This window comes from Betta splendens, chromosome 17, assembly GCF_900634795.4.
Source record: "Betta splendens chromosome 17, fBetSpl5.4, whole genome shotgun sequence".
NCBI classification, from domain to species: domain Eukaryota; kingdom Metazoa; phylum Chordata; class Actinopteri; order Anabantiformes; family Osphronemidae; genus Betta; species Betta splendens.
This window is the reverse complement of record NC_040897.2, coordinates 13,608,773-13,626,997: the sequence shown is the minus strand read 5'-3', so window position 1 is coordinate 13,626,997 and position 18,225 is coordinate 13,608,773. Positions and strand designations below refer to the sequence as shown.

At 44.6% G+C, this 18,225-nt stretch overlaps 1 protein-coding gene across 13 annotated transcripts in view; it reads right to left on the bottom strand.

The window, feature by feature from the left end:
* LOC114844950 (receptor-type tyrosine-protein phosphatase F) overlaps positions 1–18,225 on the bottom strand; it is a 129,218-nt gene that overhangs the window by 73,645 nt on the left and 37,348 nt on the right. For all 13 annotated transcript variants that reach the window (XM_055503984.1, XM_055503987.1, XM_055503986.1 and 10 more), the window contains exons 2-3: positions 10,022–10,196; positions 193–338 (exon numbers count right to left, since the gene is read on the bottom strand). In XM_055503984.1, the coding sequence (XP_055359959.1) occupies positions 193–338; positions 10,022–10,121 (246 nt within the window). In that variant the 5' untranslated portion in view covers positions 10,122–10,196. The remainder of the gene's footprint in view (positions 1–192; positions 339–10,021; positions 10,197–18,225) is intronic.

The window sequence follows — 18,225 nt, the reverse complement described above, 5'->3', positions numbered from 1 at the left end:
TCTGCTCAGTAATAGGACCATCGATTGTCTGTGCTGTGTGAGCATACGCCTTGTGTAAATACTGCTAAAGCACACGTGAATGTGTCTGCCCTCATAAGAAAGCCCCCACCTGTAAAGCGGCGCCCCGTGGTTTTCGCCTCTGTGTATTTCTGAGTGTGCTCAGCGATGTGAAAGTCACGCATGAGCGCTCACCTCAAAGCGCTGGGAGCTGACTTTCTTGCCTTTCTTCATCCAGGTGATTCTGGGTTTGGGCTCCCCAGTGGCCTGGCACACAAACGACGCAACTCCGCCAGAGATGCCCGTCTGGTCCTCTGGGGATTTGACAAAACTTGGCAAGCCTGTAAAAGCATGGGGCAGAGGAGGCAGAGGTAAATTGAGAGTGATAAGAACAGGGAGGGAAAGAAATCAGTTAGAGGGAAGAGGGAGAGCGAGACAAGGGCGACAGGGAGCAGAAGGGGGACGTGAAGGTGAAGCTAGCGCCTGAGCCAGTCACATCTGAATGTAAATTTGATTATCTGTGGGTGGATGTGTTTTTCTGCAGACAAAGGCAGTCACAGGAAAACCAACACAGGTGTGCGCCTGCCCGTCGCTGAAATCTTTCTGTGACACACCATTTCAAAACACCTTTGTTGTTGCTGCACACAGCCAACGGACTTAAATCTAGTATTAAACTCAGTAGGCGAAGCCAGACAATCAGGTAAATTCACGTTGTTTTCACAAAAACACCTGCTAGATGACATGTCAGTAAATGAAATAATGTGGGCGTCAACATGGACATGTTTTGCCTCTACCTTCTTTGCAGCTTCTTGGAAAACACGGGTTTACAATAACAGTCCTGCACCTCGTGGTGTTTACTAGCTTGGAGATGGCCTCTAATCGTTGCTCGTGCACACAGCACCACACCCAGCGCCATTGTGTGCAGGACAATAAGCCGTGTGGTTTAGCGACAGTACATCTAAGTTGACATGATGCCACAATGAGCACACCTTCGCTCCGTGCGATAGCTGCAGCGCCTCACACCGTATTCTCAGCCGCAGGTGAGCATAATACAAGTCTGGCTCTAACCGCATAACACAATGCGCTTATTACCAGCTCTGTCGGCTAGGATTTCATCTCCAGAGTGATTAAAGAGGGTAATGGGGAACACCTAAACCACAGTGACGCCGAGCAGACCCCCCCGTGGACACGTACAGTACACAAAGGGGTGAATCACTATGCTGTGCACACACAAGAGGTGCCAGTTGCTCCCTGTTGAACATACACAGGGGAAAACCCAGCAGTGTCGGTTACCGTTCCTTCCCATTTTATGTGTTCAGACAGTAAGTGATGAGAGAAGATGCAGTGGGCAGGTCAATAGCTAGTTAGCATAACATGCAGCCGTTTTAGATATGGATGAGACCTTCAGGAAACACGTCCACCTCTTATATCCTCACCCTGTGCTGCCTTAGTTGACTGGCTGTCCTTCCTTGAGGACATTCCTGCAGAGGAGCCTTTACTCAACCACCACAGTGACAGTGATACTACACGCATCCAGGCGCCGAGCTACGGGCAAACGCTTTGATGTATTGTGCACATATTCGTGCAGCTGTTTTGTGATATATGACCTGGCCACCTACAGGGAACGTCATCGCCACAGAACCCACCCATAGGATCCTTTAGAACCCAGTCACATAAGCTAGCAGAACACTATCACATCCAAGTGTACTGTAGTGCAGTGTAGTGTGTGAGAAGGGCATTGTGCATGCTTAGCGATGCACAGTAATCCAACATATCCACCCAGTCTGACCTGTGACCTCCTCCTAGTTCCTCAACCCACCTGGCATTTGAAGGATATTTTCGTCCTACTTCTCCCAGGGACAAGATTTAAACGGCAGCGGCACATTAATAAATCCTTTTCTATTAGATCAGAATGCGACTGGGGCACACATGCAGACAGCAGCGGGAGAGCGGTGCTAATCATTCAAACCTGATGAGCTCTTAAGAGTGTGTGACTGAGCATGCATGAGTGCGTGCATGGGCGGCGAGTCGGAATGCTCGAGACCTGATTATCACCGTCCTGACTTCCAAGAGTTCCCGCTAACATCTGTCTACAGTGGTTGCGTTTAAGTTGATGTGAGGGCTTTTCACTTTGTTGCTTAGAGGGAGGATCAGGCAGCATTAAACAGTCCTCAGCACATGCTTCAAATTAAGGGATGTAAGCTCATGTATTGCCACAAACATTTAACAACTTGATCTTAGAAATCATAAGGATTTTGAGGGATAAGTGGAGAAAAGGGTGATCTATCGTCTGCTATGCTTTTCCCATATTAATCCTCTTACAGCCCTGATTTTGGATAGTTAAACCTGTGACTTTAAGGATAAATTGTGGCAAATGCTAAGATGTTGATTATTAATCCAAAACATGTCAGAAAACAGTGTGGTGGCCTTCAAGCCCATACTTATGGCTGGAGCTAGCAGCAGCCCTTAGACTGAACAAAAAGACAAAACCGGCGCTTCTGGTGGGTGAGAACATGCAACCGTTGGGTTTGTCAGTTCCTTTCTTAGAGACGCACAATCCAAGCTCGACCCTTTTTCTCTGCCTGCGTCCCATTTTCTTGGCTGTCGGGCAGATGTCACATGAAAACAATGGCAGGGGCGAGGTGGAAAACACATAAGCCTACCTATGCAAATCCTTCGCTCAGCCAGCCACCGCCAGCTTTGAGCTGCAGTCTTTCTAAGCTTCCATACGTCACACTCACAACAGCTATCTTGACACACAAAGCTTCAGTCCGTGTCCTCCTCTCGCTGGCAGTTCAGATGAAGTGCTGCCATCACTGTCAGGCCCAGTATTGGTTACAAGACTCCAGGATTTTTGAGTTGAGGAGAGGGCGAGGCTTTGAGCTTTCACAGTGTGGCTCTAATTACAGCAGCTATGGTGTAAACACCAAAACTGGGCTAAAACACAGGAGAATGACATGTCTGGATTAGAAGTCATTCATTCAAACCATTCAATTCAATTAAAAAAATCCACTTCCCACAAAGATCTAAAAGTGATTGGCACGGAAAACGGTGCTACTTCATGCACACAACTGTGCGGCTGGTGGAGGGCAAAACATCAAACACCTTTTTTGGCAACTTGAGCACCAAGACTTTCATGTTCCCACTAATGAATGTAATAAATGAATGAATGGAATTAAAAACACAATGGACGCCAGTGAAACCCTTTAATTTCCTTTGTGTTGTTCGCATGGCGTTGTTTGCATGCCAGACTTTCATGCACACATCATAAGGTTGTTGTAAATTAAAGCATATCCTAAAAAGGCCAAACAGTAAACAGTAGTAACAGTAAAAAACAGTTATGTTAAATTATAACGATCAGAAGACTTTTATGCTTAGCATTTAGCATTTATGCTGCAGTGAACACATGTAGTCGTATTCTTACTAAAAATCTAGCCCAATTGACGTGACATTTAGGTTTTACTGGAAGTGACGGCTATTAACAACCGGGCAGAGGCCTCTGGTTTAGAAAGCTCTGAGGGAGCCCAGAGGCTGCTGATCGCGCTCTGTGTGGGGGATTAAACAGCCTCTGCCAGTTAATTTAATACCTGCAGCAGAATCTGTGGTGTCTGAGAAAAATGAAAGATCCCAAGTCCAGATGTTTTACAGATCTCGGGGGACAGGTGATCAGGAACACTTGTCAAAGTGCAAAATGTAAATGACTTTTTCAAGGACACAACGAGAAAACGTGTTTGAAGCACAAACAAATATGGGTCGTATTTTAGGACAAGGACAAACCTGAGGCCGGGCAGACTGGATGAAACAAAGTGGTTTATAAAAACATGTATACATACACTCCCTGACAGTTTCAAGAGCCATCCTGGACCAATAAAGTGAGCAGAGAGGTGACATGCTAATATACTAGTGTCTCATCCTGAGACACTTGCCCAGGAATTAGGAAAAACACGCGTTGAAGCACCGACCCTGGGGTTTGTTGAGGACCGGATAATTTTTTGTTTTCTTGGTTTTTGTCATCAGAGGCTTCAGAGTAAGGCTGGTATTAAAACAGGGAGAACAGGGGGTCTTGCATAAATGGCACTTATGTGGCGAACAATTAGTGTATTCCCCAGTCCTGCCAGAGTGCCCTATGAGAGGTACTCCGGAGTGTAGAGTATCAGGGATCGATACACATGCGGCAGAGAGAAAACCATTAATTCTTTTTAATAATGGATTAGCAAGTTATCATTTTCATGAGGCAACACTTAGTGGAAATTTGTCTGATGGCATCAGCACTGGTTGCTTTAATGGAACACTTCCATTAAGGTCTTTTTAGGCCATTAGCAGGCAACTTATTTGCAATTAATTCCATACAAAGCTGCCTCCCCTGCAAGTTATTTACCCCGATAAAGTCAACTGCACTTCAGGCTGTTTGTTTAAACCATTAAACATTGTGTTTGCTATCTGCACAGCTTAACACCAAGAAGCATCGAGTTGTTACGCTGTTTTAAATGACTCGTGCTGTATATTTAGAACTTCAAAACATCCACCAATGGAAAACACTTCTTGTTAATATTATTGAGTGGTATTCACAGAAATTACAAAAGGTCACTTCATGTTAAACTAGTCATTTTGTGAGGTTAGTGATTGAAGTGATTGCATTGATGGAACTTTCTGAACTACTCAGAAATGACAGGAATCCTGATTCTTCATCACACAAATATGGTGCTTATAACAAAATATCTAAACTTGTAGAAGAAAAGAGAAAAGCATCAAACTTTTAATACCCCGTGGACAACAAAGATGGGCTTTCTATCAGGCCTTCTAGCCCTCTGTGAATTATTCAAGACAGCGCAGAAGAACAAGAACTCTAAGTGCAATTACCCTTCACTCCTCTCTTTCCAGTGTGAGCAACATTAATGTAATGGCTTTCATCTTCTCAAGCCGATTATAAACGAGGGAGGCATCTCTTAAGTCTGTTCTCTCTCTCACTTCTCGCTGTCAGTCAATATGTGACATTTGAAGACAAAAAATACATGTGCTTTGGTGCCTGATGCCTGGAGTGGGCATTTAGAGGAACTGTTTAAAAACACACAGGGATAAATGCTTCGATGTGCACTCTGACGCTGAGGTTGTGGGTGTGCCTGGTATCACACGACTGGGAGGCTGAGGGTTCATATTCAAGCGGGTGCAGAATCTAGACCCAGTCAAGAATGACTCACTACCTGGACTCCTTCAAACCCCTTTGAAGAAGCAGTAAATAAAAAGTTGTTGATGTTGAACTGCATTGCTTGGATACTTGGCAAAAAACTTCTGTGGTGATTCAGTATATAATGAGCTGAATACAATGTGGACGATGCAAATGTAAAATGCAAAACCACCTCCCGTCTCCAGTGAAGAGGCTCTTTACGAAGCAAGTGACCCTAAGTTGAAAGACGCGCTGGCTCATCTGCAGACCCCAGGGCTGGATCACCTCAGACGCTTACTTACTGTAGGTGACTGCATGAAATGCTCATATTTGCTCTGTCATGAGACCAGGCGCTCATTTGGAAAATGTGAAGGACAACTGGCTGCAGCTGAAGGCTCGTGTGGGTGGTAACACAATTTAAACCTGAGCACACTTGCATGCAAAAAAGTAAAGGTTCATTTTTTAATGCAGCTTGAATATGTAATATTAGGCATAGTGTGGCCCTTTTGTAAGTTACTGTAGGGATTAAACGTGATGGGTGGATTTGTCAATGCTGCTCAGTTAAGTCCAGTGGTTACCTTGGCTTGGACCCTGACATTAATAAACAAGTGCAGGGAAAATGTTAAGTGTATTAAGTGAGCCTGGGAGAGGATGGATTGGGGGCTCAGCTGCTGAGAGAGCTCCCAGCTTCCTCAGAGATCCCATTTTGAGTTAGCTAATCATCCATCACCACAAACCCCCTTATGACCCCACTAACCTTATTAATTTGCCTTCCCTAGATCAACTGTCCCTAAGAGATCACCAAGCTCCCCTGCCATTGTTCTCACCTTCTCACCCACGGCCCAGAGGTATTAAGTAATTCAAATCTCCAGTAGTCAAAATGGAATAGAAATTAAATTATATTACTGTAGAGACATGGAAAAACAAAAAATTTATGGCTTTGCGGGCACCAACAGGCCTTTTGTCGAGTCTCCTAATAATTTAGCATCTTCGAAAAGCTACTGTGACCATTTACCCATGAAATACATCTCACTGGAGACAGCCTTGTTTTATTCCGCTAAATGTCCACAGGCTGTGTAGGTTGTGTTAAATGCCTTTAAACGCGCCTCAGAGAGTGCTCCAAAAATAAACAATAAATGCGGAGGGGGGGGGGGGGGGGGGGGGGGCATTACTGATGTATGGCCTACTTCATTCCAACTTTCTACATTTCTCCATTCTCATGAGTTTGAAGAATGATCAGGATGTGACAAATTATCTGTGGTAAAACTGATAATACTTGACAGAACTCTAGTTTTTTACTAGTAAATGCTAAATCTGTTTTGAATAAAATCACTATTGACAGACTTGACATGTTTCGTTGCTGGTGGTTCTCATCACTGCCAACCCCAGGACACAGTGAGTTAGGGCGATTGGCCATTGAGGTCCCTAATTAAACTATTAATCATCATTATCATTAACCTCTGGTGACCTTTTTCTCCCTCCACTCTAAAACTGTGGCTTTGGCTTCGAAAAACCACTTTCTACTGAATCTCTCCAAGCTCTAAATCGCGTTCCTCCGACACTTTACCTTGCAAAGGTTTTCTAACATGTATTGCTTTCTGCCCCTGCTTTGGCCCAGCACGTTTCCTGTTGTTTAGCGCTCCCTCTGGCCTCTGCGTCCTGGCGCACCTACTGTATCTGTGTGATATGTGTGGTCCACAGCTGCGTGTTAACTGCATTACTCTCCGAGTAGCTCTCCAAGGTGGATATGGTTACTTTTAATTAAAAAAGAATCAATTTCTATCCCTGTCAGATTTTGAACCGGGTCACCATATGGGCACTTAAAAATACAATCTAATTTTCAGCCACCCAGCACCCCCACCCGTCTGGCCGCCCTGCTCCAAACCACTTTGCACTTTGGTATTTGGATCAAATCAATCTACTGGAAGCTTTAGATACCACCAGTCTATAGCACATAAGTACAAGCAACACATTTCAGCTATGGTGGATCTACCAATATTACATGTACCTGATCCAGTGGGAACCTAATCTAGTCCGTAGACAGCAAAGAACACACCAGCCCATCCCACCAATTGAGATTCATCTATTAGCATTGTTGGGCACAAATAAGATGGCTGTTGTGAAATGAGACAGTGGCGTTATACAAAAAGTCCCTTTAACCTTATTAAGTTAATTACTATAATCCTCCTGCCACTAGAAGTGAAAGGAGTAGAGTCGGGTACAAAGGAGGCCTCGGCGGTGACGCCACACCTCACATGAAAAGCCAAGATCACAACACGAGCGGCGCGAGAAGAGGAACATACATCACAAGCTTATTAAAGACAATGAAATAACTCACAATGACAGCGCTACAAAAAGATAACCATTACATTTACGTGCTGGGGACGTGTGACTTTGAGGCTGACCTTGTGGGCCAGTGGCCTATTGTGTACCACCGGGCTGCAGGGAACAGTTGATTAGGCTGCTCCCCTGGGATCGATGCAAAGTCTGCGATCAGCACTCACTGTAATCACACTGTATTGTGAGCCGCCTCCTCAATGACAATATAAGATGAGTGATGTCACAGAGCTGTGGCACTGATGGCGCTGGTGGAGCATTTCTTGTACTTATTGTACCAAAGCAAGATGATATAAAGTGCAGCAAACAATCAACTGTACATGGAAAAACCTGCAGTATTATGAAGGGAGGCAGCCCAACATGGCTCGTACATGTTTTCTACGCATGCCTCTGTAGGTTTATCAAGAGACAAGGACAGCAGACATAGAAGTTACCAGGCACTCCGCCCATAATATCTGTCTGGTGTCTGCCCTGTAATACAGGAAATCCAAACCAGTACATATAACATAGTAGAAAAACAAATTACAGGCAGCAACTGTACACAAACCTGCCATTAGTGGTAGGTGTTATTTTTGCCCCCAAGAGTCTTATTTTAATTCTATGTCTGTTTGCTTTACAGCCTACGTAATAGCAGGTCTGGGAGTTTTCTTGTGTGTAGTAACACTACGCTTCAACCACAGCTTAACCTTGGACCAAGCCCAGGCTGCTCCATGAATTATTATTTGGTTATCACCATTTTAGGCTTAAATTCAAATTTTCTACGTGGTGCTTGGTTATGTAGCAGTGTTTGGGCGTATCTGTGTGAAACGGCTTGTGCCAGCTTGTCACAGCAGAGTATCTTTGTTTGTTAATTAAAAAGCTTGGGTCTGTGTTTTTTATCCATAAATGATATGATTACTGAAATTAGAGACCAGGGCAATTTTGCTTCCATTAAGACAGGGGGACAGAGAGCAAACAAAAAAAAAGATTTACAAAAGTAAAGATAACGTAGAGCACAGTCTGGGTTAAAGCACTGATATGTTTAGCAGAGGAGCCCAGGTCTACAGTAGCTGTTGTTTTTCTACCTGGCAAGTGAAGACGGGATACACAACACTCATCTTTTCATGTCAGAGACTGCACCATGTTAATTAAAATGGCACAATAGAAGTAGATTTCAATAATCAAGGGCCTGTCCAAACTCTGGGCCACACTGGACATGTGACAAACAAGCACAGTTAAAGAAAAGCTTGGCACCTTGCTTTGTTTCTCAACAAAAACATGGAAAATAGGAGCAGCTTTGTTTGTTCCCTTAGTGCCAATTAAACTGCAGAGACAGAGGGCACAGCTAGAAACATAACACAGCAATAAATGTGATGCACAACTAATAAATAAATTATTGTTGAAGAGCACTACGCCCGATATGAATAGACTGAAAGTCGGAATATAATTAATTTTATTACAATCTTTTTAATTGTAGGCAACTCATTTTGTATTTGAATTTTTAAGTGATTGGTAATCATCAGAGCTTTTTAATTTACAGAGAGTGACTGAGGCCCAGACATACTGCGACGCAGTGGATTAGCTGTGGGTGCAACTGGGAAAGCAGCACTAGTGGACCTGATTCAAACACATGCCACTGTGATTAAGATCTGGGGACCAACGCTGTGCAGCGGGGCACGTCTTTCAAGGCTTGCTTAAGCATTGTTCCAGCCCAGATTTAATTTGGTCCCATCCTATTACAGGCAGAGCAAAGACAGTCTTGCCAGACCACAAAATAAAAATAAATAAAAAGCTCAAGGGGAGCACCTCACTTTTCCACAAAGTCAAGTTCATGCTGATATTGTGTAAAACTCTGGATGCACCACAAGAGACAAAAACGATAAGACAGCGCTGAGTGAGAGGAGGCGAAGGGTGGAGAAAAACACCTCCGCTTGGACGCACGTATGAAGGAGCGGGGCTGCTGGCGTCGTCAGGTGGGGGGGCAGGAGGGGTTGGCTATAATTGAATTACAGTGACCCTATGACATCACTATAGGTGAGGTCATGTGTTGAATTAATTTGTCCCTGACCTCGTCTTTGGCAGGTCGCTACCTCTTGGCTGCTCCCGAGACCCAAAGGCGCAGCAATGATGACACATTTTTCTGAGTATGTACCCTTGATTTTGGGGCAGATGTTAAAGCTCCCTATTCTTAGGGACATGCATTACACAAGGTGCTATTTGTATTTGCTAAAGCCCACGATAGAATCAATACTCTATTCTAAAGGAAGACCTAAGCTGCATAGCATCAACGCTTGCTCTCTTTGAATATCCACACAATCAATTGATGCAACAATGTGGTGCATTAAATTCAACTATAGCAGGGGAACGGGTCAAAAGTAATGTAATATTCATAAAAGCATTTCTCTTCAAACTAGCTTTTAACCCCCCATTGTGTGTAATTATCCACTGTGTGTGAGTAAGGAACTGAAATGCTCTTACTGTCAAAAACCTTCCTGGGTGTGATGTTATGAAAGGAAGGCAGGACAGGTGAATGATGTTACTTACTGTCGGCTTGAGAGGAGAACATCACGCAGCTGATTAGGAGGAGGAATGGCAACACCCCTCTGGGCAGGAGGGGCACTGCCAGGTGAATATTAGGAACCATGTTCCAAGTTGGCACTGCTCCCTCCTCAGTCCCCTGCTAGACACGTCCCACTCTGACAGGATCAAAGACTAACACCTGGGAGAGCAAACACAAGCAGAACAGACGTAAAGAAACATTAGCATTCAGTCTCACCGTACATTTGCATACATTTGAATGTTGAAAGTATGACAACACAGTAAAGCGGAAATATCAAAAGCGAGCCACGGAGTGGAAGCGAAGGAGATGGAAATGTGGCACACTTAAAATAACATAAACATCACAACACTGAAGATGTTTGGTCGTGATCAACAAGGCACCAAATACCCACAACAAAATCCTGCTTGGGGCGATGGAGAATACAAGCGGAGCGAATGTAACACGCAAACTACACGAGTGGACAACTTAGCAGAAACAGTTCCGTGCTGTAGAGTGAAATCATGGGAAGAAATAACAAGAAGAAAGGGGAGGTCAGGACGCAGGATTAAGCTCCTCAGCCATGCTCTCACAAAGGGGATCAGCTAAAAACCCTTAGGACCTCCTAGACAGTTCCCTGTGGACTACCGCCCACTTAATGTCCCCCCATTAGGAAATTGAAACTTCCAGATGGGTTCAAATCAACAAAGTGCTATGATCTCATTGAACACATGTATGCATACATCAACATTTGAGAGGGCCACGGTTGGTCAATAAGAAGGCAGCAGGTGTACTACAAATGAACTGTAATTAAACCAGCTATAAAGCAGGAAACACTGGCCAATCACTTTAAGTACTGGGCTGTAAGTGGGGACAAAAACAAAGGCAGTCCGTCAACTTAACTCCGCATGCACTGATTTTGTGTCCTTTCAGGAATTAGATTTAGTTTAGGAAATGACTAAGCCAACTGATAAGATTTAGATGCTGTATGACCTTAAATTTATTATAGCATGCAGTATTGAAGTCTAATGCTATTATAAACAAAGTAACTGTGTATCCCCACAAATTGGGCTAACTAAATTTCTTATCCCTACTCTCTTGCCCATGGCCATCTGTGATGAGTAATCATAGCGCTATAAAGCAGACCACAATATGGTTAGGATAGATATCTCTTTTTTCCATGGAATTAAAGCTGTATCTCAAGAGGACGTCAGAAACAAGGACTAAAATGAGAAAAGTTTCAAAGTAAGCCTAGTTTCGTCTTCAAGGGCTCCCTGACAGTGGATCAGTATAAAGCTCGTACGAGCGCCCTATTAGAACAGCATTAACACTTTCTTAGCCTGTCAGTTCAGTTTCACTGGCCACTTTTAACCCAGTGACTGGACAGTAACGATTGCTGATAGGTGTGAGAGGAGGCAGACTATCTGTGGAATATCCGGGGGCTTCTTGGGTGGCCGGTCATCCCTGGTCTTTTCAGCTCAGAGTGTCAGGAACACAATGGTTCCAGTATCTTAAGGAATAAAAACCTTTCCATTCTGGGGCCTGTGGAGGTGCTGAGCAGCCCATTACTCATGTGGCGATTTCAATGCGTGCGGAAGGAGCAAGGAGCACACACACTGGGCACCTCATCGACCACCCCCTTTGTGAAACGAGACCAAGGAAAACAGTCCGTTAGGCAAAGATGTTAGCAAAGCAAAATTTCAAGAGTCCCTTTCTTCATGTGAGCTCTGCTTTAACCTCTCTTGACAAGCAACCTGGCAGAGGAAAAGACAGCACGGCTGAGTAAAAGCGCTGTGATGGAATGCTGTGTTTGCCGGCGCCTCACCTGGGCACCGCTGCAGACAGGTATCATTGACGGCTAGCTCTTCATCTCCGTTTGTCACTTACATAAATGTGCCTCCAGGCTTTCATGTCTGCTAAACCAATTTCTGATGCCGCACACCTTGCATCTAAGGAATTTCCAAACACTGTGTGCAGCCAAGCTAGACTATCATCAGTGAAGGCTCAGGCTTTGATTGTATCAGTCTGTACTATGATCCTGCTTTCATGGTGATTTATAAGACACACAACTGCACCTTAAATAATTTAAGACTGTGGGGAAAAAGTTTCCCTACGTGTCTTCAGTGTTAATGTTCTGAAAACTCAGCCCATTGTTGTTGAGTTAAGCTGTGAAAGACGCACAAATACAGCGCCCAGGGTGCCAGGGAACCGGATCACACCCCCACTCTCAAACCAGAATTAAAGGCGTTTAGGCCCCATTTTGATTTGAAGTTAATACCTCAAGTTAGCCGTGCAAAATGAGTGCAACTCACATCAAGTTTGTTGGCTGACAAATTTGTTTTGACACTCGTTTTTATGTACGCCAGCGCCGCGTTGGTTCATGTCAGCGGGTAGAGAGAGTGAGTGGGGCTGATAGAGTTGGCTACTCGCCGTGCTCCAAACCTTTGGCGGTGGAGGGATATCTTTCACAGCAGATGCCAGGGAGAGGCAGATGCTTTTCATCTTCAATGAGACAAATTCCTAGGGCGAGGTTGATTCTTTATTTATTTAGCTCCTTATTTATCCCAGTGCCGCTTGGTGTCTCCCAGCTGCATGCAGATACTTTGGGAGAACACTTGCCGTGACGCGCTTTTGTGCCACGGCTGAGGCGCTGGCGTGACGCGGAAACGGTGCAGTGTGGCTGAAACCTGAGCAAGAGGCTCCACCCAGATGGATGCTGTTAGCCACAAGCTAAACTGGCTCCACAGTGCAGCACAGTGCAGGGTTTATTTTCATGTGATATTGTTTTGTTCTAATAAATCACCACGGACTCACTCAGGCTGCAGAGAGACAAGATTTAACCAAAAATACACACCTCTCGTTTGCTTGCCAGGTGCCTGTCAATACTGCCTGTGTGTGTGTGTGTGTGTGTGTGTAGCCAGGGAGAGGCCACCCATAGAGAGACACTAGTAACAAACAACAAAAGACACAGCTGCGCAGAGAGAAGGTAGAGGCTGAGTAAACACCACTATTAGACTAACTACTGGTAGCATCTCTGCTCTCCATCGTTTCCATCCCTCCTACTCGCGTTCCCTCTCTTTCTCGGTCTCCATTTAATGGGTCATCCTGAGCAGGGAAAGGCAGCTCAGATATACGGTTAGCGGAGTGGGGCGCTAATCATGGCCGTCTCTGGAGGTGATAAACCCAGAGCAGAGAGGCTTGTGTTGGCGCAGCCTGCAACAGCTCCATAAACACAGTTACAAGCCGAATTTCGACAGCAGTGTTTTGGCTCTGATTAGTTTCCGTGCCCTAGAAGGCTCAAGTCTGTTCTCTTTTCACTCACCAGCACAAACCAGTAGACCCCAGTAGGCTTACAGCAAGCCAGCGAGTCCCGTGTTATAAAAAGAAAGTGTCAAGTAACAAAAGGTTTCACCTTTACCTCTGAAAGCTTCACTTATCCGCGGATTTGATGGCGCATGTCTTTTTCACGGGGCTGCTACAAGACAGAACATTGAAATCCAGCTAACAAAGGGTAATGTCCTGTGACCTATCGAGTTTTACAGCACGGCTGTTTACAAGCTGATTCCACAGAGTTAATTGTTAACGCTTTACTGCGGAGAAGAAGATTGAGAGACCGAAAAACACACCAGACGAGTGCACTTCCTTCAGTTGAGCAATACAAAGTGGGGAGTGATGATTGTGCTGACCTACAATGCAAGTACTCAGGTAATAAATCACATAAATAGAGTGTCTGCCTGCTGGACGACTAAGAGAAGTCCATCATCTGGTCCATTTAAGACACTTCAATAATTAAGTATGATAATACTACAGTCATGTGAAATGTATGGTGACATTTACAACATATGACACAAAGCCACTGTGACGCATGACGCAATCATGAGGGCTGGACAAAATGCAAAACACTTCAGCTTCCCCCTATGACACCATGGTGATTGGCATTTAATCTGGCCGAGTGAACGTTCAACAAAATCCGAGCGTGTCCATAAATCGCACTATAGTGGGGATTTACATTCACCTCCGAGGTGGGGGGTGCCTATCTATTCAGTCACAAATCAATCTGGGAAAGAACTGTGATATGTATTACACTGATATGCAATACTCAAGGTAGAAGAGACCACCAGAGTGCCACTTCCATTTGAATTTATTGGGAAGTGATTATTGGTGTTGTCGAGCTGCAGAGCGAGGAGAAAATGGCTTATACTGTGGAGCACTGTGGAGGAGCACTGCAATAAATCCAGAGAACAGACTCCATGTTAAATAGCCATTCATCAAATAAAAGCCACGCCGCGTCTAACTGGACCAGTCAGGTGCACGGCAGGAAACGGCTGTGGGGCAGCACCGGTCCGGAGCCCAGCTACAGACAGACGCGGCCGTGTGGACACGTTCCAGTCTTGTTTAATTTGACACTTTAGTTGGTTAATATGGGAATTAACATGTCCAGACTGGCTACGAGGCATCTTTCAGTGGTCCATATAAATAATAAAGAATCTTCATTATTTAGGCAACCTGTAATCCCAGTGAGCTACGGACAGAATACAGCTAATTGTGCATAATAAAACAACAAGGCTCTGTATTCAGTTCAAGCTTTCTAAAAATGCACGCAGCCAACAGCCTTGTCCTATTTCAAACATTGGTTTTAATATTTGTGTTTGTTTACATTGTAGAGTGTTTTGCAAATGAATTACTATGTAATTAAGGGAGCGTTGGGTGCTACGGACAAACATTAAATTAGCAGTATAAACTGAGACACCCTCGCAACAGCAGATGCACACATATATCAAAAGACAAGTCAGCGTCAGGAAAGAAAGATGAGCGAAGACGTCACTACTTGACAGTTTGCTGGTGGACAGATGGCGTGTTAAAATGACTAAGCAGGCAGCACAGAAGGCCTGGACTCCCCCCTCACACCACGCAGAGGACTTCAACCCCTTATTCCACCCCCTGTGCAGAAAGCCTCCACTCTGCCAGTAAAAGACAAACACAGTGGAGGCATGTGAGCAGAAAGACTGGCAAATACAGAGCTCATAGATCAATAGCTGGCCAAACAGAGGCAGTTGTTCAGGCTCAGTTCAATCCAAGGATCTGCCATGGGTGGATTATTGCCAATGAGAAAGAGATAAAATATTAGAAATATGAAGAACTGGAAAGCTGCAATATAGTATTAAAAACATGCAGTGTAACTACCATTTTCTTAAAGCTCTGCCTTTAACAGATCTTTAAGAGTGTATTTACTTTCTACAGGTCAAAGCGAGGTAGGAATATTGGACCTGACTTTGCAAACGAGCGTAAGAGGCAGCTTTAGAGAGCTTCATACTGTTCAGCAGGTGTCTACACTCTTCTAAATGAATTGCTTGCTTAGAGTAGGGGGTATTGTAAATCAGCTTGGTGTCAGGCCAGATTAGTAACTGTAACACCCTGGGAGCGCAGCTCTTTGGCCAGCAAGGACCCTCCATAGGCTGACACGTGAAAGAGGCTGTGGCTGAGCACTGCGTGACAGAGCGGCCACGCTGGTAATTGTTTCCCACAATAGGTAGTACCAGGACTGGGTTGGGAGAGGCTCTATAGCGTGACACTGGCAGAATCTGCTGGTCTCCGTCCCTTCCCTCAACAGAAATTACAATTTGTCTATTCATACTGGAAACTGGTTGTGAATAAATGAGTGTGAATGGGCAACGGGCAAATGAGTGCTTGTCCAACTGTAATCCTGAAAGCACTTTATTATGTCATTACTTTCTTTCGTGCAATTATATTTCTGATGTCAGATATAATATCCCTTTAGATCATGCATCCACTACGCTCAGGCGTGAGGACATGCAACTGTAGCTCGCATTCACTTAATGAGGCAGAGCAAAATGTTCATGTTACGCTGGATGGTTCTGGCCTTGTTTGTCCTCAGCCATGACTGAATAACTACAATGGTTTTATTATGTCACCCCACGACAGAGCGTGTAAAAGTGTCCTGTGGTCCAAAGTTCAGAAGAACAAACCCTTGTTGACACAAGGAAGGGTTAGACTAACTCAGGGAGGGCTGAGCAAAGCCTTCCTATGTAATCAAGCATTCGTGGTGGGAAACAAAAACACTGTACCTGATGGTGTCTGAGGCAAAGCATACGGTTCTGTTTAGAAAGGAGGAGCCCGTGGTGAAAAACGTGCTTAGGGGAATTTAAAATACACATAAACATATGCTGTTCAGAGACGCACCTACAGTACACAAAGAAACCTGAGGACGGGTCTGTGTATTAGCTAAATCCTCCCAGATTTAAAACCAGTTAGTTGCTACTGTAAATGTGGAAAACGATGCTCCCCAAGGTACTAATCCTCCTTCCCCGTCTCCTCTCCCACCCTGCAATCCTCTCAGTCTTTGTCTAACTAGTAAAAAAAGGCAGATTCTAATAAGCCATTCCGTCTTTCTGTCAGTCTGGGTTTCTCTCCAGCCTCCACCTTCTCCTCCCCCTCCCTCACCCTCTCTCTCTCTCTCTGCTTATGTCTCCTTCCCTGTCTCTTCTTCTCTGTCTGAGCCACGAGCCAGTCTGGTGGAGCAGATGGAACCATATATCCCCATCGCTCTCCGGAGACCCGGGGATTTAAAATGTAAAAGAGACGAGTGCGAAATAGGCAGTGGCCATTCGATAAAGGGCAAAAGAAGCAGGGACTCTAAACTCAAACTATGTTCATTAAGCAAGTACAGTAACCACACACTCCTGTGCTTCAGATCCTGCCTCAGACCTGGCAGCTCTGTCCTCATCAAGCGTCTAATCCAACAGTTTGTTCTAGACGCCATGAGCGAAGCAGGAAAACTATTCTTCTGGTAACAGTGGCAGATGGCAATAATTTCTTCTTTGCCGTTTATAGAAAATTATTCAACAACAAATCTGATTATTAAACAAAAATAACAAGCAATTGATGGGTCCAGGTTAAAAGAATACAAATAACACTGATTAACTGCTTAATCAACAAACAAAATAATTATTATTATTTATGCCTGACTGATTTTTTATTTTTTTTCTAGCTTCTCATGTGTGAGTTTGCTTTTTCCCCTTTTTTTTCTCAAAGACTAATCCCACCACACTGATTAACCAGTGAGCAGCACAAATCATTAGCTGCTGCCTTAAAGCTGATTTGACACAAGTTCACTATTGACTAAGACACGTGAAGGCTGGTAGTCACCATCATTAGGCCAAGCACAGGATTTAATTAGGAAGTTACTACTACTCTGAAATAAGGACTCTGACCTGTCTTCCTCCACACCTCAGCTCAGGCCACCTTTAAGATAATGAGAACGTATCTGGACATTGTATCTGTCATCTGGGAGAAGAATCTACTTCATCCTCTGTCTCTCAGGCGAGTTGACAGACAGGCAGAGTGAAGAACAACAGGAGAACGAGGTTGTGAGCGGTACAAGTGATTGCCAGCTGACTAGCAAGTTCCATTATCCTGACAGGCCTGAGCCACAACACAAGGACCTGCAATCCACCAACGCCCTCATTACTAGCGATGAATCTCTCACCGGGACCAATCTCTCTACACTGGGCTCTCCTCCTGCAGTCTAACAATTCTGGATAAGCAAAAGACTGAATTGCACTCTGTCAATCTGATGGAAGTGCTTGGAAAGAGGCAAAAGTCATATCTAAGTCTCCAAACTTTTTAGCTTATTGCACAAGGCATGTAGCAGATGCAGAACAAGGTCGGCCTGGGGAAACACCATTCTTGAAGCAGCGCTGCATAAAAGTACATTTAAGTCTCTTCCATCCAAAGGAAATTTGAAGTATCCATGAGACAACACCTCTGCAGTAACAAACATTTCTCCCACCAACACACTGTCTCCAAACTATACTACCTGTTCTTCTTGATAACCTCCCCAGTCCAGCTGAAATCCTTACTCCTTGGAAGACATATTTATACGCTCACCCCTACCCCAGCCTTCTCCTACAGTACAGCTGCAGATAGGATTTACCTGCAGCTCAGACAGCCTCCAGACTATCAATTACAACCAGTGCAGAGCTGCTGTTCTGTAGCTCGGCTACAAGACACACACACAACACACAGATACCAGGTGCACAAACACATACGTCTGTGTTTCTTTAAGAACCCTAGTCATCACATAATCCTGGCCAAGACCTGACTAACTTTACCCCAAAACACAGTCTTCATCCTTTAACAGCCCCTTTCGGTCCTCGCTGTGGAGCAGGTACATGAACACATACATGCACAG